At 40.7% G+C, this 24,971-nt stretch overlaps 1 protein-coding gene across 5 annotated transcripts; it reads right to left on the bottom strand.

The window, feature by feature from the left end:
* Positions 1-1,136: 1,136 nt before the first annotated feature.
* dnajc6 (DnaJ (Hsp40) homolog, subfamily C, member 6) lies at positions 1,137-24,971 on the bottom strand. Of its 5 annotated transcripts, XM_041271214.1 has the most exons (20): positions 24,771-24,971; positions 18,042-18,177; positions 16,122-16,272; positions 15,328-15,377; positions 14,722-14,733; positions 13,429-13,577; positions 13,228-13,350; positions 12,388-12,527; positions 11,998-12,192; positions 11,255-11,372; positions 10,771-10,850; positions 9,512-9,705; positions 5,117-5,551; positions 4,071-4,229; positions 3,511-3,606; positions 3,168-3,302; positions 2,579-2,854; positions 2,204-2,352; positions 1,783-1,959; positions 1,137-1,473 (listed from the first exon to the last, which is right to left on the bottom strand). In XM_041271214.1, the coding sequence occupies exons 2-20, from the start codon at positions 18,052-18,054 to the stop codon at positions 1,372-1,374; spliced, it is 2,754 nt and encodes a 917-aa protein (XP_041127148.1). In that variant the 5' UTR covers positions 18,055-18,177; positions 24,771-24,971; the 3' UTR covers positions 1,137-1,371. The 5 variants fall into 5 exon arrangements, with proteins under 5 accessions (XP_041127148.1, XP_041127145.1, XP_041127146.1 ...); XM_041271211.1 differs by lacking the exons at positions 14,722-14,733; positions 24,771-24,971 and having other exon boundaries at positions 12,388-12,521; positions 18,042-18,404; XM_041271212.1 differs by lacking the exons at positions 14,722-14,733; positions 24,771-24,971 and having other exon boundaries at positions 12,388-12,521; positions 16,122-16,257; positions 18,042-18,404.

Genomic DNA, 24,971 nt, shown 5'->3' with positions numbered 1-24,971 from the left:
CAATGAAAAGATGGACTGCATTGCATATTACATATATTTCATTGAAAAACATCCCCTTCTAATTTTCACTTTCCTTACTGTTAGCTTTTCTCTCTCAATAACAGTATTAATAGAAACCATTCTCTTTAAAAACATTTCTATTAGTTTTCTTTCATTTTTGTTGTACGTTATTTTTAATTGCAGGGTTTGTATTGCAAGTTATTCTGAATGTGATTTAAAAACAAACTTCTGTAAACAGATCATAAATACAGTACATCTCAATCTGAGTTATTTAAAGGTACATACTGGTTTTATTAAAACAAGCTAGCTGCATTTCTGGTAAAACAAAATAAAAACAACACACACACAGAGAGTGGTCCTCTATGGATGAGACAAACGTAGATTTTTTTAACATGCACAGCACAACCCAGTTCAGTTGGTTCAATCTATGTGTCTGAAAAGTGTACAGAAACTAGGAAAATGTCAGTCTGTTGTGCACTTCACAAAATGGAAAAAGGCTGCCAAAACACTTCTGCCAAAATTCAGATTTCAAAATGTACCCCGGAGTTCTGAGGAAAGGAACTATAAAAAGACAACATTCCTGTTTCCTAGTGAGTGATTTAACTCATTAAGTGCCACTGCCCTCATTTGAGAGCAGGCTACTTTGTACTTTTTTTTGAAAATTTTAAAATGGCATCTATCTATTGTTTTAATGTTCTCTTTAATTATATTGTTATGATAATTTACTCTAATTTTGTTGACTGCAAAAGTTGGGTCTAAATGGAATGGAATGGTAGCACACTGATTTAAAATGTATCAAATTACATAAATACTGCGTGTGTTCTGAAATGATTTAGTAATTAATGAGATAAGCTGTTCCAGGATTTATTATGATCCAAATCAGTCTTGCCTAAGCCAAGACAAATCCCAAACACTCTGGGACTGAGTTGAAAGCAATCTGAAATTACCTTTCAGCAGATCAAGATCAAACCGGTCTGAATAGTTTGCATTTTAAATCAAAATGCAAGTTTTGAGTCTGATAAACTAAGAAATTATTATTATTATTATTATTATTATTATTATTATTATTTATTATTATTATTATTATTATTATTATTATTATTATTATTATTGTCATCATCCATAAAGGATAACCCTGTTTTAACAAAGTAATGATTTAAGTTCCAATCAAGAAAGTTCTGTACAAGACAACTTTAACTTCCCCCATTTGACAGCGTGCACTAGTTAAATGGGTCTGATGTTCACATCTAAACAACTAACCTGGTACATTAAACTCTCTATGGAAAAAACACGACAGTGACAACAAAACAAAAATCCACAGCACAGATTTGAAGGATAAAATATTGACTGGAGTTTGTACTTCCTAGCATTTTAATACAATGGGTTCAGTCCTTGGCTTTCAAATTCTGACCAAGCGTCATTTAATTCAATAAAAATCATCTTGGCATATTGTTCATACGGCTGTCCAGTAGCCTGCAAGAGGACAATCATATTAATAGAAAGAAGAAAAAAAAAAACATTTTAACTTTTATTAAAGTTTCATGTATACATTATGCTGGCTTTCTGGATGCCCAACATACATCTGTTTTACACAGTGCGTAGTCAGGTAACTAATAGCATGAAAATCTCACCAAGCCTCACCTACAGGGGTCATCATTATCTATTATGCTTAAACAGAGCACTGCACATATCCTTGATATTCTTTAAATACTAATAAAACAAACAGATATGTATTAATATTACACCAATGTATGATCCATTGAGATGCAACATCTTACTTACTTTATCTGGGTGGACCACGAGCACCGCTTTGCGATAGACCTTCTTCACTTGCTCGGGGGTGACCAGGTCTGCCATGCCCACTTGTTTCCACTTGGTCTCCCCCTCCCAGAGCACAGTGTGCATGGTGGACAGCAGGGCTCGGATGTTCCTCTCCTTCCCCTCGATCCAGTCAAGGAGCTGTGAAGAATAGGGATATTAAGCTCTGGAAAGGGATCAAGTGTTCCTAGAACTGGAATACTGTTTGATATCTCAAAGTACCTTTACCTTGTATCTATCTATAGTTAGAGGTATGTCTCTTAAAATTAGAACCGGGTTCCCAGCCCACAGTACTAGATACTAAATACACTGAACACCTAACAAGACTACAAACTGTGGCATCAAGATAGCATCAGGAAAGGACTGCACCAGTAATTTGCTGTACCTTTAGCTTCTCTGGGTCCATTTCCTTGGCCATTTCCTCCTTTCTCATCTCTGCTATTGTCCGGGGCCCTTTCTTGTCCTTGGCGGATGAAAATCCTTGGCTAGACAGCAGGTCATCAAAGTTAGCATGTTGCATTTTTGGCTTTGTTCCTAGAGCAAACGAACCAGAGAAAATGGAAGTGGCAAGCAGTGACTAGACAATAAAAAAAAAACAATGGCATATGCTATTTGGCTGGAATGAAAAATACCTTCATATTGGGGATTACATGTATCACAGTTAAGGGATAATACAGTGTTCCTCTGTAAACGGATGCTGTTTCTACATCTGTGCCTTGGGGTGAAGATAGGTAAAGAATAAAGAGGGCATGATGCCTACCGAAGCTGGCCGGTGATTTCCCGCTGGTGTTAGCACTGAAGCTCACATTGTAGTTAGGCCTGTTCTGTGGAGAGGAGTGGGGCATGGGTGGCGGGGCGGGTTTACCCTGCTGGGGTTGCCTTGATGATCCCCCCTGTTGCCAGGAGTAACCCGAGTTCTGCTGCCAGGACCCTCCCGCTGTGTGCTGGGGAGATGGCTTCTGTGGTGATCCCATTGGTGGAAATGATCCCCCGGTCCCAGTGGGTGTGGTGGGCTTGCTGGAGAATCCTGAGCCACCTGTAGGTAAATAGTTAATGCAGCCAGGAAAGTAGAAAGAGAAAACAGAGGGCAAATTCTACATTGTACCTTGGATAGCATTTCCTTCTGCTACAAAATAAAAGGCATACAGCTGAATGAGGAAATTTGCGATGATGCTTAAGAAAAATAAAATATGAGAAAACTGCTGCACAGATTAAAATGAATGAGCACGACAACATTAGAACAACAAGCCAAGATGACATTGCTTTTGTTAACTGATCCAGGCTATCTGCACTACTTGCTTCTTACCACCAAAAACCCTGAAACGTAAAGAGAAATAAAAGAGCCTAACCTCCTAAATTGACCCCAAGGGCCCCGATGTCAGCGAAGGGGTCCAGGGTCTGTGGTTTGGATTGGTGGGTAGGTGTGCTGTGGAGAGACCCTGTAGGACTGGTGCATGCAGACTTGCTTCCCATTCCAAACCCCCCTGGGAGAGCAAGAGAGAACATGTTGTTATGTGATTTCTTTTTCTTTTACCCGCATTAGTTTAGGCCAGTTAGAAAGACGTTGTATGTTTTTAATACATTACACCAATTAAAACAGTATTAAGATTCAAACATGGGAATATGAAAGAGAAATTGTTATCATAATCTGCACTTTGAACAACAGCTGTACAGCGCGTACGTCTGTATTACCTGCTGGCACGGGTTTGCTCCATTCCCAGCCTCCTATCAAGTTTGGTTGCTGGATATTCACAGTTGGGGTTGTGGGAGGAACAGGGGAGGTCCTGCCTAAAGGACAAGATATATATGAAGTTGAATTAATGAATTCAAAACTGTATTTTAGGCAGCTAAAGACTTGTTATTTCTGGCGGCTGTTGATGTCATATTCGTGGAATAGAGATTTCACGCCACATGGGATGAGAAGGAGATCCTGATGTCACTTCAGTTTAAGGATATATTACAGACAGTCAACAATGCAATATAAAGATTTGATTACAACACTCCGCCTTTATTAACAATAATATTACATGATATAGGATTACACTGTTGTAAGAACATGTAACTAATACCTTTCATTTTAATAATAATTGAATAGCACATTTAAAGAGAGATCCTAAGAGGAATAATTCAATTCAATGCACAGCCAATGGAAGCATGGATGTAGCATCTAAAGAGACTCCCATTGCAATGAGGAGCAGTAGCTCAATGCACTATCCTGGAGTTCGGAGCAGTGGCATGTCTTCAGCCCTTACCCATGTGAAACGGGTCACTGCCTGTGCTCTGTGGTGTGGGGGAGGGGGACCGGGTCACATGCAGGAAAGGGTCACTCTGTCCAGCATTACCTGGCCCGAGAAACGATCCCAGAAACTCCTGCCCAGCCGGGATAGGACCGGATCCAAATGCATCAAAAGCTGCCAATCAGCATAAAAATGAAAAAAAAAAAAAAACACAGAATCAGCTAAACGATTGCCGTTAGATCCTACAATCAAACACCCGCTGCTGTATATCAAAGCCATGATGGATACACTGAGCACCTCACAGGATTTGTATCTTGTTTTTAAACATATATTTTGCAACAGAACAGAATGCAACAGAAAGATGAAATCATTCAGAATTCATAAATTAATGAAATACCTGGGAGTAATGGCCTGGGTACTGGAATATTTCCACTCAACTCCAATTTTCCAGTAATATTCACCTTACTGATTATCACTTGTCCTTCCCCTCACCGGTGAAATCCGGAGGATTATATGGATTCTATATTATATGGATTCTCTCTATGGAGATTCATCAGCGCAATCACTGCACTAGGCTCCAAGGTCGTGGTCAATTCCTGTTTTTCAATTCCAATTGCAATTCCAATGCCAATTTTAAAACTAATTCCAATTCTAATTTCTTCAAAGGAAATTGAATTGATATTTTAGAGACATTTTTTTTTGTGATTGTTACACTGCTTTCATTTGAAGCTAATTAAATTGACAAATAGTGACTTCAATTGAAGTAATTTGTTGCCATGGTGAAAAGCTCCCTTCAACATAATTCCTCTTAATCACAATTTTGATCAATGATGTGTCGGGATTGATTAAAATGGGAATTGATTTTAAAAAGGAATTCGAAAGGTAATTAAAATTGAAAAACAGGAATTGACTGCCAACCCTGCTGGCCTATAATGCATGCTTGAGTACAATGATTGAATAGGATTTCCTTTTTCCCGCCCGCGTATGACCTCCCTTCACACTCAGGTCTGCCTAGTGCTTCCATCACAGCTGATACACACAGTGGCGCAGGTCACCTTCACCTGGCGAGGGGCAGGGGGACGAGGATGGGGCTGCCTTCCTGGGGGTGGACTGAGTGGACGCCGGCTTGCTGTCTGGTTGAGGCCTGTGGGAGGGCGAGGCTGGGGTGCTCGCTCCGAACAGGTCGCTCAGCAGGTCCGCGTTGGTGGGGGGCGGCTGCGGCTGTCCGGCGAAGGCCTTGTCCCCCAGACCCCCGTCCAGACCCAGGAGGTCCACGTCTTCAGCGGGCGGTGGAGGGGGTGCGGGCGCGGGAGTGGGCTGGGCCTCCTGCCTCTTGCTGCTCTTCGGTGTGCCCTGCTTCTGCTGTGGAGGCTGCTTCTCGTTGCCGGTGTTGCTCTGCTGGCTGGAGAGAGACAGGAGCTCGTCGTCAGAGGGTTCGCTGTCTTCATGCACCAGCGCCACTTTGTCTTCAGTGCTGGGGTGGCCCTTACTGGGATCTGAGAAATAACAAAAGCAGCAGGAGGCTCGTGAGACAGGCTTCTCTACCTGGTGAAGGCCACAGGGCTGCTTTGGAAAACAGACACCATAGGAGCGGGGACCTCTGTGACTCTAATACGAGCTACAGTAGGCTAAACACTGCAACTAGAAGAGCTCTGGGGACAAGGCAGGCTAATTCTTGCAGGTTCAGGATAAGCAAATGGATTGGAGCAGCTATATTAAAGCTGGGTTACTCTGTGGTTTCCTGTAATGCACCTTACCTTCCAACTCCTCCATATCCAGATAATATTGTAAGAATAAAACAAACCGAATGACAGCATTTAAATGTCCCAGATCCTAATCCCACTGTATATATATATATATATATATATATATATATATATATATATATATATATATATATATATATATATATATATATAGATAGATAGATAGATACATTTTAAATATGAGTTTGGTGCAACAGAGTTTTGGTGCAACAGACAATATTGTATCGTATACATCTTTTATTTTTTACACAAAGTTGGCTATAGCTTTACTTGCAAGTCAAAAAACTCAGCAACAACTACAAGCACACTATTATTGTAATGGTTTATTAATGCATATGAAGTAATATTGCCTGTTCTGCTTCTGGAAATCATGCCTTCCAATGTTTGCTTGGACGCCATTGTGCTGTATCAGCTGCCATTAATACCTGATACTGTACATTTCTGAAACAAAAACCTGAAACGAAAAAAACAAAAGAAAAATAATACTAAGACTAAAAATGAGAGAGAGAGAGAGGTTTGAACTGTGTTCTGGGAGTCAGAAGTACATTTAAGGCAGTGCTACTTGTAGGAGTGTTTAAACACAGGTGCTCAGTTGCCCAAGACCCCTCTGCTTGCACTGCTTGACTCCAGTGTGCCAGCTCTGCATTGTGCCAGCTCTACAGTGTGCCAGCTCTGCATTGTGCCAGCTCTGCACTGTACCAGCTCTACAGTGTGCCAGCTCTGCATTGTGCCAGCTCTGCATTGTGCCACCTCTACAGTGTGCCAGCTCTGCACTGTGCCAGCTCTACAGTGTGCCAGCTCTGCATTGTGCCAGCTCTGCACTGTACCAGCTCTACAGTGTGCCAGCTCTGCATTGTGCCAGCTCTGCATTGTGCCACCTCTACAGTGTGCCAGCTCTGCACTGTACCAGCTCTACAGTGTGCCAGCTCTGCATTGTGCCAGCTCTGCACTGTACCAGCTCTACAGTGTGCCAGCTCTGCATTGTGCCAGCTCTGCATTGTGCCAGCTCTACAGTGTGCCAGCTCTGCATTGTGCCAGCTCTGCACTGTACCAGCTCTACAGTGTGCCAGCTCTGCATTGTGCCAGCTCTGCATTGTGCCAGCTCTACAGTGTGCCAGCTCTGCATTGTGCCAGCTCTACAGTGTGCCAGCTCTACAGTGTGCCAGCTCTGCATTGTGCCAGCTCTACAGTGTGCCAGCTCTGCACTGTGCCAGCTCTGCATTGTGCCAGCTCTGCATTGTGCCAGCTCTACAGTGTGCCAGCTCTACAGTGTGCCAGCTCTGCATTGTGCCAGCTCTGCATTGTGCCAGCTCTACAGTGTGCCAGCTGTGCAGCTTGCTCCCTCTCCAGAGGTTACCTTGCCAGGGTGTGGAGGAGAAGAAAGTGATCTGTCCAGCTCCAGCATTCCTTAAGTTATCTTGAGGTGGCTCTTTTTCTCCTGAAGGTAGCCTACCTGGAGTGGACAATATTTAAACGTTTACTGAATTTATGAATTCATGAATAGGGATGAGCACAAAGCTCGGATTTGAAATTCCTTGTCTGCAATGACAAAGCCTGGCCACAGGGAGGCTCTAAGCACTATGCAGAGATCTTCAAATATCCCATTTGACTTAAGAGGTTAAAAAAAAAGGGAAGTCTGGATTTGTGCACATCTCGTCACGTTAGCAGATGCCAGTAACACAGGTGTCTTTCGATCAGCTTCATCTGCTGCCCTTTCACGAGCAAAACAACCAATAAGACCACACTGAAAACTGCTGATTCAGAGCAGAGACAGGTGACAAAAGTACCAGACCACACTGAAAACTGCTGATTCAGAGCAGAGACAGGTGACAAGAATACCAGACCGCACTGAAAACTGCTGATTCAGAGCAGAGACAGGTGACAAGAGTACCAGACAACACTGAAAACTGCTGATTCAGAGCAGAGACAGGTGACAAGAATACCAGACAACACTGAAAACTGCTGATTCAGAGCACAGACAGGTGACAAGAATACCAGACCGCACTGAAAACTGCTGATTCAGAGCAGAGACAGGTGACAAGAATACCAGACCACACTGAAAACTGCTGATTCAGAGCAGAGACAGGTGACAAGAATACCAGACCGCACTGAAAACTGCTGATTCAGAGCAGAGACAGGTGACAAGAGTACCAGACAACACTGAAAACTGCTGATTCAGAGCAGAGACAGGTGACAAGAATACCAGACAACACTGAAAACTGCTGATTCAGAGCAGAGACAGGTGACAAGAATACCAGACCGCACTGAAAACTGCTGATTCAGAGCAGAGACAGGTGACAAGAATACCAGACCGCACTGAAAACTGCTGATTCAGAGCAGAGACAGGTGACAAGAATACCAGACCGCACTGAAAACTGCTGATTCAGAGCAGAGACAGGTGACAAGAATACCAGACTGCACTGAAAACTGCTGATTCAGAGCAGAGACAGGTGACAAGGATACCAGACCGCACTGAAAACTGCTGATTCAGAGCAGAGACAGGTGACAAGAATACCAGACCGCACTGAAAACTGCTGATTCAGAGCAGAGACAGGTGACAAGAATACCAGACCGCACTGAAAACTGCTGATTCAGAGCAGAGACAGGTGACAAGAATACCAGACCGCACTGAAAACTGCTGATTCAGAGCAGAGACAGGTGACAAGAATACCAGACCGCACTGAAAACTGCTGATTCAGAGCAGAGACAGGTGACAAGAATACCAGACCGCACTGAAAACTGCTGATTCAGAGCAGAGACAGGTGACAAGAATACCAGACTGCACTGAAAACTGCTGATTCAGAGCAGAGACAGGTGACAAGGATACCAGACCGCACTGAAAACTGCTGATTCAGAGCAGAGACAGGTGACAAGAATACCAGACCGCACTGAAAACTGCTGATTCAGAGCAGAGACAGGTGACAAGAGTACCAGACAACACTGAAAACTGCTGATTCAGAGCAGAGACAGGTGACAAGAATACCAGACTGCACTGAAAACTGCTGATTCAGAGCACAGACAGGTGACAAGGACACCTAGGAATTCTACTGTGTTTTGTTTTGTTTTTTAGGTTTATTTTCTTTACAACAAATATACGACAGTGTAACCATATTTCAATTAATAAAATTTTACAATTCAAAATTCATTATTATACTGTGTTTTTTTGGTTAGTTGACGGCTGTTTGTTAGAGAGAGGCACATCAGTCAAAGGTAAAAAGGCAATCTCTGTCTGGACTATCAATCCCATTTTATTGACTGCAGGGAATTGAATCAGTCACTCCCCTCTAAAGCTCTTGGTCTCAGTAATGCCCACTCTGTCAGTAAACAGCACAAGAAGAAGTAATCCACTGTGACAGAAAGGGTGTTACCTACTAGAAAAGGAGAGCTTTAGAGGATACTGGACAGCTGGCACTGAGGAGACGAGGAACAGCTTAAAAAACTGCTAAACAGCAGCAGGCAGACTAGCCTCCAATGAAAGTAAACACATTTAGTTTTAACATGTTCTGAAGGAAGATGTTAATAAACTTTACTAATTAGGAAGAAGGAAAGTTATAACCCATACAGTATATGGTGTGAGTTGGCATATTTCCAGATTTGCTGTTTTTAAAAAGCAGAGCTGAAGAACTGTCCACTCGCAGCATATGGAGGCAGTCCCGTTAGGTTTGTGAGTGCAGCTGCCTCCCATCTTACCTCCTACCGCCAGTGCGTCCTGGTGCTCCTGGTGGCAGGAGAAAAGGATGCTGGGACTGAGATCCTTGGTGGGGAAGTGCTCCCAGGGGGAGGTCAGGTCCATTTGCTTATCGGCAGCCTCCACCTCAACCTCCAGCACCACGTGGAACAGCTGAGGGTACTTATCCGGGGAATCACAGGCATCCAGCTCGGGTCTGAGGAAACAAGGACACAGATCAAAGACAATCACAAGCAATGTATATAATATATAATAATACCCAAGAATCCAGGTACTGTGCACTGGAGACTACAATCTACTGTAATTATCCAGGGAGCAGGGATAGCACTGGCAATGGCACTGTGAGCTCCATTGCAATACATGTACAATCTCGGAGCAGTTCAGTCTCCATGCAATCCTTTGCATCTCTTTTTGAGACTGCTCGTGCATCATTATTTGCGAGAGTGCCAAATGATGTGTTTATTGTGAAGGCCCCAAACTCATTTAACCAAAGCTAACCAAACCCAGTGATAAAAGCCCAGTACAGTCACCCACTACTGCTCCTAATAACGAACCTTTAATTTGTAATATTAAAAAAGGATTCTCCGGTTACATTAGCCTTATTCACGAGCAAATGCTGAATTAAACATTCTTTCAGAAATAGCTCTCAAAACTATGGCTTCAATTTTACAAAAGGGCTGGAAATTAGAATTCTGAATCAATTTCATGTATTAATCAACCATACCCACCCAAAAGCAAGCTATTATGTTTTAACACCATGACTAATGTCATACTCTGCAATTCCTTCAAGGGCTTATGGTTAATTAAAATACATTTTCTAATTAATTGTTTTCAGTGGAAAACTTGACAGGCAGATTCCTTAGAGATCACAGGAACAGTATCAGCCCATAAGATTCAGAAAGAATAATATTTTACACCACTGAATATATACACCTGAATATAGCCTGAATATAAAAGTTTACCTTATATGCAGCAAAATGTCAGAAAGTGGACTTCACATGAATAGGAGGGCTTTACTGCAATGCCTCTGCTCAGAAGTCTGTAAATGCCACGGCAACAGTAGATGACTCCAAGCAGTTTGTCATATCATTCCAAACAAAACCCCATTCAGAGTGCGCTTAGATGACTTTTAATGATGCATTTAAGAATACATGTTTATTTCTATGGTTTCATCAGAGTTGTTGCTGTGAAAAGGGGTGGGTCTTTACAAGTTTCGCTGTATTTAACTTGTATAGGTTATGAATTAGACAGACAGACTTACTTTGTAAACTTTAGCACTGTCGTTCCAGGAGCAATGAATCCAGTATGAAACTGTAACTGGAATATCTGTGTGTTTGTCAACTAAAAAAGAAATGAAGAAAGTAAGGAAAGATTGAATTTATTTACGGCACTAGTTGGTTTGAAAAATAACTTGTAGAAAAAGTCACCTCACACATACTTAAATTTAACCATCTGAAACTAAAAAGCAAATCAAGGCACAAGTTTAACAAGCATAAGAATGATGTGGCCATATTTTCAAACCATTTACTGCAGGCTAATTATCTCCTGTTTTTTTTTTAAAGAGGTAAAACACCTGTTAACAAAACTAAAGCCAAACAACTAAGTTTTCTTAAGCATGTGTTGTGACATTAACATGTTTTTATTTTCTCCTTTCAAGCAATCAGAGTTAATTAAAGAATGCAGGAAACATTTGGGAGTGCTAATAGATAGTGGAATTGCAAACTCCTGGTCGAATCATTCCCTACCTTGGCCTGAAGTCTTCCTCCAATAGTGGATCTCATGTGAAAGACTGAAACAACCACATCCCCGTGCACACTGACCCCCAGAGGAATCATCACCTTCCCTTCCATGACTCTGTGCTCCCTTTAAAAAAGCAGTGTGTTCACTACAATCTAACACTCGACAGTATATAAAAAGCATGATTAGTCAAACCTTTCAAGCGCTTTGTGCTGCATACACCCTGGGGTCTATATTAAATAGCTAGCGATCTGCTGGTAATACACTGCTGTGCACTAGATGGTGCTGGTGCTTACTAATATAAAGACAGTAGTATGGTTTGAGGGTGGCGCCCTCCTTTGATGGTGATGTTTATTGACTCGGTGTTTCAAAACTTCTACCTTTTTTCTTTTGATAACATGTGTCCAGTGTGGTAAATCTGTGTCTTGTTTATTTGTTTCTAGTTGAGCGCAGTGTTTATTCAAGGGCAGCGTTAAACTGGGAATATAGGTTGGAATCACTAAGAATGACTGCATAAAAAAGGTAAGGGAACAGTGAAACAACTAAAAGAAATGCCTTTACAATTACTGTTACCTGAAGGAAGTCCAGGAGCTCCAGCAATAACAACAAAACAGATTTAGTTCACTACCGCTGTAGATTCGCAGTATCGGCTCGCTGTTTTACTCTGTAGTTACTGTCACGTATAGCGTCATTCTTGCCAGGGTGTGTTTGCACTGAAGCGAATGAGCACAGCCAGGGCAGTAACCCTTACCTCATTCTCTCATACTCCTGTGCTGTTGAGAATATCTTTGTTTCTCCAATGAGGATGTCACAGAAAGGTCGACAACCAGTGCGTTGTTTGTTGAAGCTCGGGACAGGGCTCATAGTGACGGACTTGATAATGAGAGCCTTGCAGTGAGGCAGTGTGGGTTTCTCAGACACCATCCTGCAGACATAATCTATGTATCTGCAACAGCAAAACAGCAAAACATGAGGAGAGCAAACTGGTACATAGTCAATTCTACATTGTATTTAATAGCAGGCCTGGTTAGAGAAAAATGAGAGAGCAACCAAGGCAGCACACAGGATTGTAACCTCCGTGATCATTAAATCCTTGGATGATTGATCCCAGCATAGCCGCTTAGACTAATCAAAGCCCTACCTCCTGTGTGAAGGCCAAAGCCCAGAGCCGGGTCTCTTGGAGTTCAGTAACTGAATAGCAGGAAGCGGATTGTTGAAGAGGTGACAGAAGCAGAACATTGCACAGACCAGAACGCCTGAGGGAGCTCGGCCATCCTTAGACAATAGTATGAAAAAAGAGCGATCAAGTACACAATATCTGAGAATGGTATGCTCTGCAGCCAGCATGCACAGCATGATGACACCCATGCAAGTGCACAGGGGAATAGGGTCATGCAGGAGCGATGAGCAAGCAAATCTCAATGTGGCTGAATTCTGAACTATGGTACATACTGTTATTATTATTATTATTATTATTATTATTATTATTATTATTATTATTATTATTATTATTATTATTATTATTAGTTGTAGTAGTAGTTGTAGTTGTAGTAGTATTTGTTTGTGTTTTTTAACTGCAATATTAAATGAAGGTAGTCAGATTCGTATATTTTCTTGACACACATACACATAGCGAGAGAGTCATATATTGAATAATATTACACATCTAGACACTTTTCTAAGTGAAGCAATATTAATTCAAGAAATACACATTAAACAGTTAAAAAGGCACTAAAAACAAGAATAGATTTTAAATACATCAGTCCTTAACCTGCAGAATGACACTCTACTTTATTTCTGCAAACACTCGGCAGGAAGGTGCATACATCCCTAATCCTGACTCCTAATCCCTGTTAATGGCCCTGTACACAAACCTAACCAATACATCTACCTGTACAAGCACATTCCTCAAGCCCCGATGAACTCTACAATGCATGAAGGAGCGCACACGCACAGCCAGCACTCTGCGGTCTCATCTTACCATGCAGTGAATGACGCAGACGTTCTTGGGGTTCTGTTGTAAAAAATTGTGCATATTCTTACACACAGCAAACAGGTTGTGTAAACTAGGAGCTTGTCTGGAGGGCCAGCTGCACTCGGACACCTGCAAAAGAACAGTCCGGTCAGCCAGCCTTCATTCTGCCCATCAATCTGTACTCGTTTCTTATGAGCAGCCACTCACCCTGTTGTGAAACCTGGCAGTGCGGTACAGTTTCTGTGACAGATTGAAGACTGTGTAGTGATCCATGTGCCTGGAGTCTAGGAACGATCGGACATCTTCAATATGGTTCCTGTATCCAATCTCTACAGCCTCGGCAGGGTATGACATCACTGTGTGGAGAGGGCAGAGATGAAACAGTTTCACATTGCCATTCTGTCTAACTGACCCCACCCCCCCAAGGAGGACATAACCCATTCCAATAGGGTACCATGACCGTCACCCATTAACAGGAGAATAGCATCTCATAGCGAATGCCCATGCAAAGTTTCATCAAAATCGAACATGTGGTTCCCAAGTTCCCAATCAGGTGTCAGTATAGCGAAGAAGAAAATTCACAGCATGAGGAATAAACTCATGCTGCCAACAAAATGATTCCAGTAAATCTTACCCAATATATATTGCTGTCATTTCATTGGTATCAGATTTCCCTATATGAAAATCACACACATTATGGTACAAGTGAATTCAATATTTTAATGGCAATTTATTTTAAACTGTCGGAAATTTATATTTATCGAATGCTTCAATGCTGTACTTCCAGCCAAGTTCCCAAAGTCTCATGAAGGAATGAGGTTGCCATTGAAAACACGTCAGTCATTGGGATAGCAGTGATTGCTTTTTTATTCTTGAGAAATATGTATTGCTAGAAGAGTCATTGTCTCAAAACAATACGTTCAGAACTGTTTTTCCTACAAGGGCTCAAACTCCCAGAAGCAACTTACATGTGTCAGATGCAGGCCTTCAACGGGCAGTACAGCGTGGAAAACAGTGCAAGATGTGTTCGACATAAATGCAACGTAAAATCTAATATACGGATAATGTGTGCCTCCTTGATATAGGAAAATGCTAGACATGTGGCAGTACATTTTAGAAAACATTTAGTGGAATTATTGTGTTATCTATATGTACTTTAACAGAAGTCCATGCAAAAAGTTTCATCAGATCAGTCCAAGCGATTCTGGAGACAAACAGTAGCAACCAGGCAGCAGCGACAAGAAGTCATGCATACATAGATCCTCAGGCCTGGATTCTGAAACCATCAAAAACGAAAGGAGAACAATAGCTAGAAGAACTGTTCTCAAGCTAATATTGCAAGCATGACATTCATACAGATGATCAGGCAGACATGTACGGACGCCTCCACTGCATCTCTGTTGCCTGAGTTACTGTATGTGCACAATGCTGACTGCTATGTGTCAGTATTTTTGGGACGCAATGCAGGCTTGCATACAATCTTAGAATAACAGCAATAACCTTTATGAATCTCTTTTTCCAGATTTTGGTGGATGCCATGGGGTTAAAGAGAAAGATGACAATTATAATAATAACTTTAAGCTGTGTATTCTGAGCTTAATATAGAACCTACACAGAACCTTCTTGTTATTCTAACTGATTTCTGACTGAATCTGCACGCTGCTGGTTCTGATTAAATGACTTGCCATCAATACTGGAACTTTCAAATTGTAACCATTGTATTGAGATATATTGAGAACGTACAAACAGAAGCATAAAGAGCAGTCCTGGCAAGTTAGATATTTCAATTTCTACAGACCTGCTGCACTCTGATAAACTTGAATGTCTTGCTTCTATCTGCAACTGGGATTAAGCTGAAAGCGGTTTAATCTCGATCCTGTTTGTTTCCATTGGCAATTATAAATGGCAACTATTCTAAACATGGCACAAATAGGCGATCTTTGACACCAGACTGGATTGTAGACTGGAACCAGAGGCAGCCCCAGTTTGATAATGGAATAGAAAGAGACGAGTTGTACAGGCTGGTACAGATAGAAACAACAGAACACTGTGTAGCAGTTGCCTGCCTCGATATTGTAGATATTCCTTTTAAAATACAATGCTTACCTATAACCCGTGAGGTGATATAAGAAATGTCCAATTCTCCCTTTGTGTAACTGAAATAGAAAACACACAAATATACAAAAATATACAAGAGGCACTTCATACACATTACAAAAAGTCATGACGAAATTAAACTAACTAACAAAAGCAGTAATTTGCTGAATTTCCATTCCACATACAGCAAGCAGATATTCTGACTGAGCTTAGACTCCTGTTGACTGGAATAGCCTTATAGGTCATATCCCTAGATACATGGCAACATATAGAAATTCTACATTTATTCAATATTTATTATACATTGTTGCCAAAGATATATGAAAGCACAGTCATCCAGGCAGGGGGTGTTCAGTTCAGCCAGCCAAGGAATTTAATTTTTCTTAGTTATTTTGTAAGTAGTTATTCTTTTTAAAAGTGGTACAGCTGCAGTTCTCAAAACCCCATGAAACCTTGAGAAAAAAAACTGTTCAGAAGAACCATTAAGGATGTTATAAATATTTCACAGGTTTGAGGAAGCCAGTCATTTCACAGAAGCAGAACGCCCTAATTATCACCTTCAACCAGCAGGGGTCAGCAGTACCGGTGTCTGTAACTAAACACAAACTATAATTCAGTACATGGTCAAACGAGTTACAATTTCAAGTGGTGGAGAGTTTCTTTTCTCCAGCTCATCAAAAACCGATTACCTGGTGCTTAAATACACTGATATACACACATAGCAAAAACATTCCAATGTGATGGGCAATGGCCAAATGGTAGCATTACTGAAATGAATAACATATATTAAAAGAAAGGCTTACCTTGCTACTGATTGCATCACTTTGGAAGAGGTGTCCTTCAGGGTGTCTTTCAGGTTGTCCTTCAGGTTGCTGAACAGTCTCCCTGCCCCTCCTTTCACAATGTCCAGCAGCCCACCCCCAGGACTGGCCTCCATATCTGGAGATGAAGTCCCTTCAAACGATCAGATTCAGGGACTTACAATCACACACATGACACAGACACACACCCTCATGTGGAGGAACAGATAACAGCACTGAGTAACATGCTCTTCTATGCATTGTGTAAAACTGTTGACACTACCAGTATTCCACCTCGACAGACGGGCAGATGAAACCCTGATGACAACGCCTAGAAACATGTTTGCTGCATGCTCTATATTTCTGTATTGATAATTTTCTGCTTCAGATTTCCTACTGTCCTAATTCTTCTTCTTACTGTACTGTACTTCCAGATCTGCAAGCCATACAATATAAAGTTGAGGTTCCTTTTAGTAAGAAAAAAAAAAAAAACTAGGAGCACACATCTTATAAAGACAACGTATCCTTATAATGCAACAGCACGAATTAAGAAATAGGTATGACTAGCAGTCATATATTACTGTGCATATTATTTTAATAAATATGCTAAGAAAAATAAAATTAGCAGGGGGAAACACACAATGATCTATTTTATATTTATTTTACAATACTTTTTTTTATTGAATACCCTCACGTATATTCTGGTGATAGGCACAAGAATAGAAACCCATTGTGAGCTACTGCAGCAAATGTGCTCTCTGCTATGTTGCTCTACACAGGCTGCTCCCTTGCAAACATTGCAAAGTTTCATTCCACCGCTGCAGTGCAAATCCCTCTAAAAAGCACGAAGGCGGTGGCACCACTCAGAGCTCAGCTTTTAAACGCTCCATGATTACATTATGATTTCAAATGGGCTGAGACCCACAGGCCTCCTCAAGTCTCTGTGAAATGCAGTGCACCTCCCATGACAGCACTGTCTAGCATTCACAGCAGTCATGCTTCAATTCCACCAAGAAAAGGTTCCCCTTTCTTACACCTGCCACCACAACGATCCTCCTATTAAGATGTGTGAGTAAATGTAATGAGCAAATCTTCCAGTGTAGTGTGTATTTGGTCAGGACTATTTTGAAAAGGAGACGCATCTACTTGTGTTATAAAGGACAATACAATTTAAAAAATAAGAAAATACTGGACAAAGCAAATGCCCTGGGATGGTAAGATTGGTTGCATTGCAGAATGAATGCATATGAATGATTCATGCATTTACAATGTTTCCTATACAACTCAATGTGCAAGGATTCTACACAGACTCATGTGCAGACATATGGATGCATTCTGCATCAACGCACAGGCAGCGTTAATTTATATCAATCTTTGACTTTTTCATGAGGGCAAATACAGCTAGCAGACCATAATATCTCATCTAAAACCATGTGTCACTACTGATGAATTAAACAGACATACTAGTCTAGTGAAATCTACTCCAACAACAGCAAAACATTAAAGCAGAAATTAAATGATCCGAACTATAATATAAAATCTTTGGTAGACTGATTTGGATTACGAGATGCAAATCTAAATGCATTCAAAACTGTAGTACACTGTAAAACAGCACTAGCCTAGGCGACAGTGGAGGAGAAAGGAGATACCGCTACCTGTATGCCTTTACCACATGCAAATAAAGAATCCACAAAGACAACAAGCCTATGATGATAATGAGTAAAACACATCGAACAGACATACTGTACATTACAACAATGTACAAAAAAAAAGACATCAATCAACATCAACAACATTTCAATACACCTTAACAGTATGCAGTTACAATATAACAAAAGCAGAACAGTATTCAGCAGACCATGCACTGTGGTGTATGGTTACACCCAACGATACAAAGGGTTGCTGTGTTGCCATTGTCTTTACCTGAGCTGTCCATGGTACTGCAGTCCTCCTGTCTGGCTGGGCTTCCTTTAGCTGCTAGCCGTGCTTCCGTCGAGTTCTCGCCCTGTGTGTTGCCGGCTCTCTCCCCGTTATTGAAGTCACCGCTGCTGTCGACCAGCTGTAAAGATTCATACCCATCATAACCAGTCTTTTTCTTGTAGCCACCGAGCAGGCTCATGAGCACAGGGATACCAACATCCACAGCTTACATGCAAAGGGGAAAACAGCAATGCACGGCCTTCACTGGAGATTTCTTGAAAAGGGGATTTTGGAATTAGTGTCCCTGTTTCCTTCTGCCTGTGAAAAAACCTGTCACCGGGGCTGCATTTACTACACAGCACATACAGGCAGACTGTTCTCCCTGATGAATTGGCGGGTCCTTTCAGGGCTTCCTCCTGGCAGCAGGCCAATCCTGACAATAGCATGTAAAAGCAATAGGTGTCTGAAGCCTGCCTGATTTTATCTGGAGGGCAAAATGTTCCTTGCCATTAAAATGAAAGACATTTTCTTTTTTATGTGTTTGTTTTGCCTGTTTTAAAAAAATATTTTATTTTTAGCATTCCCAAAGTGACAACATGAAATGACAATATATTCTCTAATGTGCAACCTAAAAGCCATTTGCAGTAATGAAATGACAATACTGAGTACTGAATTTGCATTGACTATTTATTAGTTAGCGCAACAGCTATTTAAGGGTGTTTGGTTGTAATTATTGTCTAAATAAACACCAATGTTTCTGAGTTAATTAATTGAATGCCATTTATCACAGCATAAAAAAGTGAATGCAATTTCAACACCAATCTCAATATAAAAGCTGGCATCCATTGTTATCTGTATTATGTGTAAAAATCATTAATTTGAAAATCAGTAATTTTCAATTCAATCCTGAATGAAATAAAGCAGTTATGTTTTCCTGACTCTCTAGGACACAAAAGGGCCTAGTCAGTTAATTTTGGATGGTGGATTTAAACCACAATTTAAATAGTAAATTAGGACCAAACCTGTAATTTTACAAAAACACACTAAAGTGACTCACACACACACACACACACACACACACACACACACACACACACACACACACACACACACACACACACACACACACACACACACACACACACACACACACACACACACACACACACACACACACACACACACACACACACACACACACACACACACACACACACACACACACACACACACACACACACACACACACACACACACACACACACACACACACACACACACACACACACACACACACACACACACACACACACACACACACACACACACACACACACACACACACACACACACACACACACACACACACACACACACACACACACACACACACACACACACACACACACACACACACACACACACACACACACACACACACACACACACACACACACACACACACACACACACACACACACACACACACACACACACACACACACACACACACACACACACACACACACACACACACACACACACACACACACACACACACACACACACACACACACACACACACACACACACACACACACACACACACACACACGCACACACACGCACACACACACACGCACACACACACACACACACACACACGCACACACACGCACACACACACACACACACACACACACACTCACACACACACACACACACTCACACGCGCACACACACACACACACGCACACACACACACACACACACACACACACGCACACACAGATGCATGCACGCACACGCCCACACACACACGTGCACGCAGAGAGTCCCTTTCTTTTCATGAATCAGACCACTGCAGCGGTATTCAGATGTGTCACTGTTAGATGAATTGAATTGAAAGCTTCACATACTGAAAACACCTGAGCTGAGAAATGAATGGGTTTTATAGTTGCTTTCTAGTTTGAACACACTTTGTATTGTATTGTTATTTGTCACAATTAAGACATGTTCAAGAACTGAACATGCAACCAGGCCATAAAACAGGTGCTCATTCTTACTGCCAAGATTGACTACCATGACCCCATTGCCATTTTGTCAAGATCTGCTTGCCAACAACAAGGGCTTGAACTTGCAGGCACAGTAAGTATGGGACCAACCACACACTTTTTCTACACTAGATTTTATACGGTTTACTACATATCTCAAAGCTTTCTATGTATTTATAGGTAAACATGCTTATACTATGACAAACAGTTCCCAAGTCATGTGGCACACGATCAGCAAGATCAGTTCGGTTTTTTTTTTTTTGTAAAATGGAATTGTTCAGTGCCAAACGTCTGAGCAGCCAATTTCAAATGAGAACAATTAGCATGTGCAGAGGCAAACCATGATTGGAAAGCCACGATTAACACTCTCAAACAGGCATGCTGCAGAAACATTAACCAACAGATCAGAGCCACAATCAATACTACATCCTCACACAACTGGAATACTAAACCATGTGCACACACTGGGCTTGCTGATTCAGCATTCCATCCTCAATGGTAAGGAATAATGTCAATCACAACATTCAATCCATCTGATGATGAAATACTACGGCTCTTTTTTATACCTCTCTAACACACCAAGTATCTCTAATGAAAATCAGCACTATTCATTTAGTATTTTGATTGTATTTAACACTCTCTTGTATTTCGCTGAAGGTTTCATAGATGCAGCAAGCTTTCATAGATGTACCGACCGCAGCTTGATTAAATTGTTCACTGCATTAGAAACGTAAAGAGAGACGGTCATCATTCTGCTAGAGCTGAAGTAGATTAAACAGCACTGGCTGTTACATGCAATGTTGTGACACAACAACTTGAAAAGGAAACTTTTTCTAATGAGTGATTAAGTTTCTTGTCTTCCTTCCTGGATTGAATTCCTTGGCAGCTCCAGTGCTTCCTGATTTCTCACAGAAAGGAAGAAAGCTGGGAAACTTCTTAGAAAAACAAACGTGTGCAGTTCCTCTGCAAGTAATAAGATGCAGCTATACACAAAACATTCAAAAATCTTTCTAAATACAGAACCAAGAGGGGCTGGAAACACCTTACGAACTGCCCTCTGTATACAGGACATTATTCAATCATACATTCCCTGTGGTATACCATGGAAAAAGCATTGCAGCCTGGAGTAAAGCCAAGTAAAAGCAAACTGAAATTACGGTAAGCATAGGTGAGCATTGTAATCTTCAGATACCTTTGCTTAAGCATTGCAAAAAACATAGATACAGTACATGGGAAGTGCTTTGTAAACTGTAAAATTATCAAGCAGATCTTTTTTTTTTTTAGGAGTTAGAGCTGTTTTTGATAACACACATTAAAGTTGAACTGAGATTTATGTTTTCTATTCAAATAAAAATCACAACACAATCAGTAGTTTCCTTGTCAAATGCAACGAGAGGAGTTGATAGGGTGCCTATACTGTACAAGGGGCTGTCAAGTGATTCATAATGCCAACAGTAATGCACTTACGCAATTCCAGTTCAAGTGTGAAAGTAGTTCATTATTAAATTACACCTCTAATCTAGTGAACCTGGAATGATCAATGAGATCCAGCGCTGCCCTGTCTTGACTAGTTACAACAGAAATGGGAACACAAACGTTAGTATAATGTAGCACGCTAACAACCTCCAACAATCCAGCATTTGTATCAGTTACATACATCACTGTTTTTACATCAAAGCCTTTTTGAATAGCAAAGTTGTGGAACTCATAATCATAAATCGTTTAGACAAATTCAGCTTTGAGCGACTGTGAAAAACTGACACTGAAGGTTACCATATATTGGCTAGTGAACTCCCATTGTGCTTAGCATAACATCCTGTTAGTTGTTGCAAGTGCAAAGTCTCTCTTGCTCAACCACAATGCCTCCTCCCCCCCCCAATTAGATTCAACAGTTATGTTTAGAATGTAGACAGGGTACTGGACTTTGAGCTTAACAGAATAAAAATATAAAAAAACATCTTCAAACAACTCCTGTCTAATGTTTTACAGTCGAGACAGTGTATGAGAGTTCAAGTCTTCTTTTTGTTAATGAAATGCTGAACTGTTAATGTGTATAGGAGACATATTACGACAGGTATGAATTGCTGCACCACAGCTAAACCAAATTGTTTTATAATAGCAGCATTGCAACCATAGTGATAGTTAGGGTTCACTCTGATTTCTTCAGAATCCCATTAAAAATGTCTACATTTACTTACAAAGCACATGAGTCTTAAGCAACTCATTCTTGTGGAACTGTAAACCACTGCAATTAGTTTTCTGGATGACTCAACAAACTGATCCTATAGGTAGAGCAATATTTTATCCTGATTTATCTAACTTGTGGTACTGGTGGCATTTAATGTCCCAGGAAGGCATTTTGAATTCTCAGGACACCTTTCTCAAAACTGAGACGACCCAGGGAAAACATGGAGAGGTGGGACTCCTCCCTAGAACAGGCATGTATATAAGGCTGTATTATATTGTGTTTCACACATTTATTAAGATTTGTTTGAAAACATCCATAACTTAAAAAAAAAACAAGGATATGAGGAAAGACAATGCAATGGGATAATACAGACGGATTTGGAGAATGTCTGAAGAATCTCCCTGGAGGGTAGCAGACATCTATTTTTAGAAGAAATCCTATGATAACCACCAATAGCTGGCTGATACAATCCAGTGTGTTTCACCGGTGGATTCATTCACACAGTATTCACCAATGCTGCAGAAAACAAAACCCTGCATTTCTGATAACTCTCTCAGTCTCAGCTAGTCTTCAAATGCAAACACCCAACTCTCCCTCGCTCCAAGACATTTCACTGTGCTTCACTGATTTTTCTGCATGAGTCGAGGCCTTTCCATCTTGCCGCATGCTTACAGAAAATGAGAAGACATGGCTGCTACAAAATCACGCCTGTTTGTCAGCATCCAGTCCCCGGAAGCTAGCCAAAGAACCAAGCCATGACATGATGTCATAGGTCAGAACAGAACCCTTCAGTAATAATTTCAAATACATACTCCTGTACAGTAGAGCCCCCTGGGATACATAAACACAGCCCTGGCTTCAGTGTGAGTTCCAGAAATAGCGTGCTTTCAGTGCAAGGCAACATGGGAGGTTAACAGAGGGGCTGCGCCAAGAGATGTATATAAAACCGGCTTTGTGGAAATCAATGCTTCACTGTTACCATGTATTTAACACGTATTATTAATATGCACTGCACTTATATAGGCGTAACTGTTGACAGATAATGACATAACAACAAAACCACAGTACTGACGTATCTGTCAACACGTACAGTAGCTTGCTTTTTATTTTAATATAGCAACCTTTTTTTTCTTTTTATTCTTGTTATTGAATTATTTATAGAATTAAATCACTGTCTAAAACGAAATATCAGATGTGCAATATCGGGCAGTTTAAAATGGTGTAGTACCGTTGAACACATTTCTCGTTTTTTTGTTTTTTCGTTGACTGTTTTTACAAGGCGAAGAACAGGGGTTTTAAGCCCTGTCCAAATCTACAGCTGAAATCATTCATCTGTATGAGGTCGTTTTCACATAGCATCCCAAGGACAAATATGTCTCCTCGTAAAGCGGGTTATTTCACAGTATAATTCATACTGCATAAATATCTTTGTCAACCCAATAGGGATCGTTATCTGTACTGTATTTTTAGATGGTGCTAAATACAATATAGAAAAAAAAAATAGTATACATGTTTTTCTTTGAAAAAAAAAAAAAACCCTATATTCCAACTCAAATAACTGTGAATGTGTATGTCATGACATTTGCTGATGATTAAACATACAAATCAATAAAAATGAACCCTAACTATAATGGTTCTGTGGTGGGAATAAGATGTCTTACTGTTGCTGTTTTCATAGTGCTGAAGTCATCACATTCCACAATACTAATTCGAGTCGATACATGAAACACTGTAACACGTTTTGCTTTAATTCCATTGTTACTGTTGGTTTTTTGTTTGTTTGTTTGTTTGTTTGTTTTTGTTTTTTTTGTTATTGACACTCTTTCGAATGCACACTTTTAAATAAACCCTATAGTCTTGTGTTTAAAATCGGTTTCTTAAACCACACACCGTATTGTCATATCTTAATAGTACAATTCCAATGCATTCTGCCTGCCAACCATCCCAGCAAATCTGTTTCAGAATCGCCAAATTTTTATCACTGGCAGCATTTCATTTAAATTGTTCAAAATAATCCACGCTCGGCGTCAGCATGTCATTTTACCCTTTGCGTCACGCCTTTCATTTTTTGCTTTAATAATAAAAGGCCTATCGATAAAATCATTAAAATCAAAATTGCTGCCCCCGGGGACATAACTGTAACGAAGTGTTTGCTTCACAAATTCTATATATATATATATATATTATATATATTAGATATAATTAATATATTTATATATATATATGCTATATATACTATGTTGTTGACAACGTAGCTAGTATTACTATTATATTCCATTAATCACATTTCATTGTAATTTAAAATACAAGCTCGTGATTTGCCTGCATGTATTTATTTATTTTTTGGAACATAATAAATAATAAAAGTACCAGTATATTTATATTTCGCTATCGTTGACCCAAAGCGGCAATACATTATTCAGTATTAGCATAGCATATCTGCATAAAACAGCCACTTAGTATCCACGCGTTCTAGAAGGGTTTCCATACCTTTATGTTCAGTTGTTTTCATTCTCTTTTATTTGCCTTCTTCAGCAGCAGAACAGCAAATCTGAGAAATGCTGACCCTCGATTTGTCATTCCCTGCCAGTCACCTGTCAGAGGTAAGTCTACGGTATCATCAGTCCTAACAGTGGTGCATGATAAGTGTAGGGTACTGCGTGCTGGATGGTTGCAGGGTTATAGAGCATC

The sequence above is a fragment of the Polyodon spathula genome, chromosome 14 (assembly GCF_017654505.1).
Source record: "Polyodon spathula isolate WHYD16114869_AA chromosome 14, ASM1765450v1, whole genome shotgun sequence".
In the NCBI taxonomy this organism is placed as follows: Eukaryota; Metazoa; Chordata; class Actinopteri; order Acipenseriformes; family Polyodontidae; genus Polyodon; species Polyodon spathula.
Note: the sequence above shows the minus strand (reverse complement) of the source record. Positions and strands in the feature narration are given on the sequence as shown.

Bases quoted from the DNA above. Each gene is read 5' to 3' on its own strand.
- dnajc6 (XM_041271211.1), bottom strand. From the start codon at position 18,237: ATGAGCCTGCTCGGTGGCTACAAGAAAAAGACTGGTTATGATGGGTAT. The intron at 13,578-15,327 runs GTAAGCATTGTA...CTCTCCACACAG, and splicing joins TATCACCTCACGGGTTATAG to TGATGTCATACCCTGCCGAG. The intron at 2,855-3,167 runs GTTAGGCTCTTT...ATTTACCTACAG, and splicing joins CCTTGGGGTCAATTTAGGAG to GTGGCTCAGGATTCTCCAGC.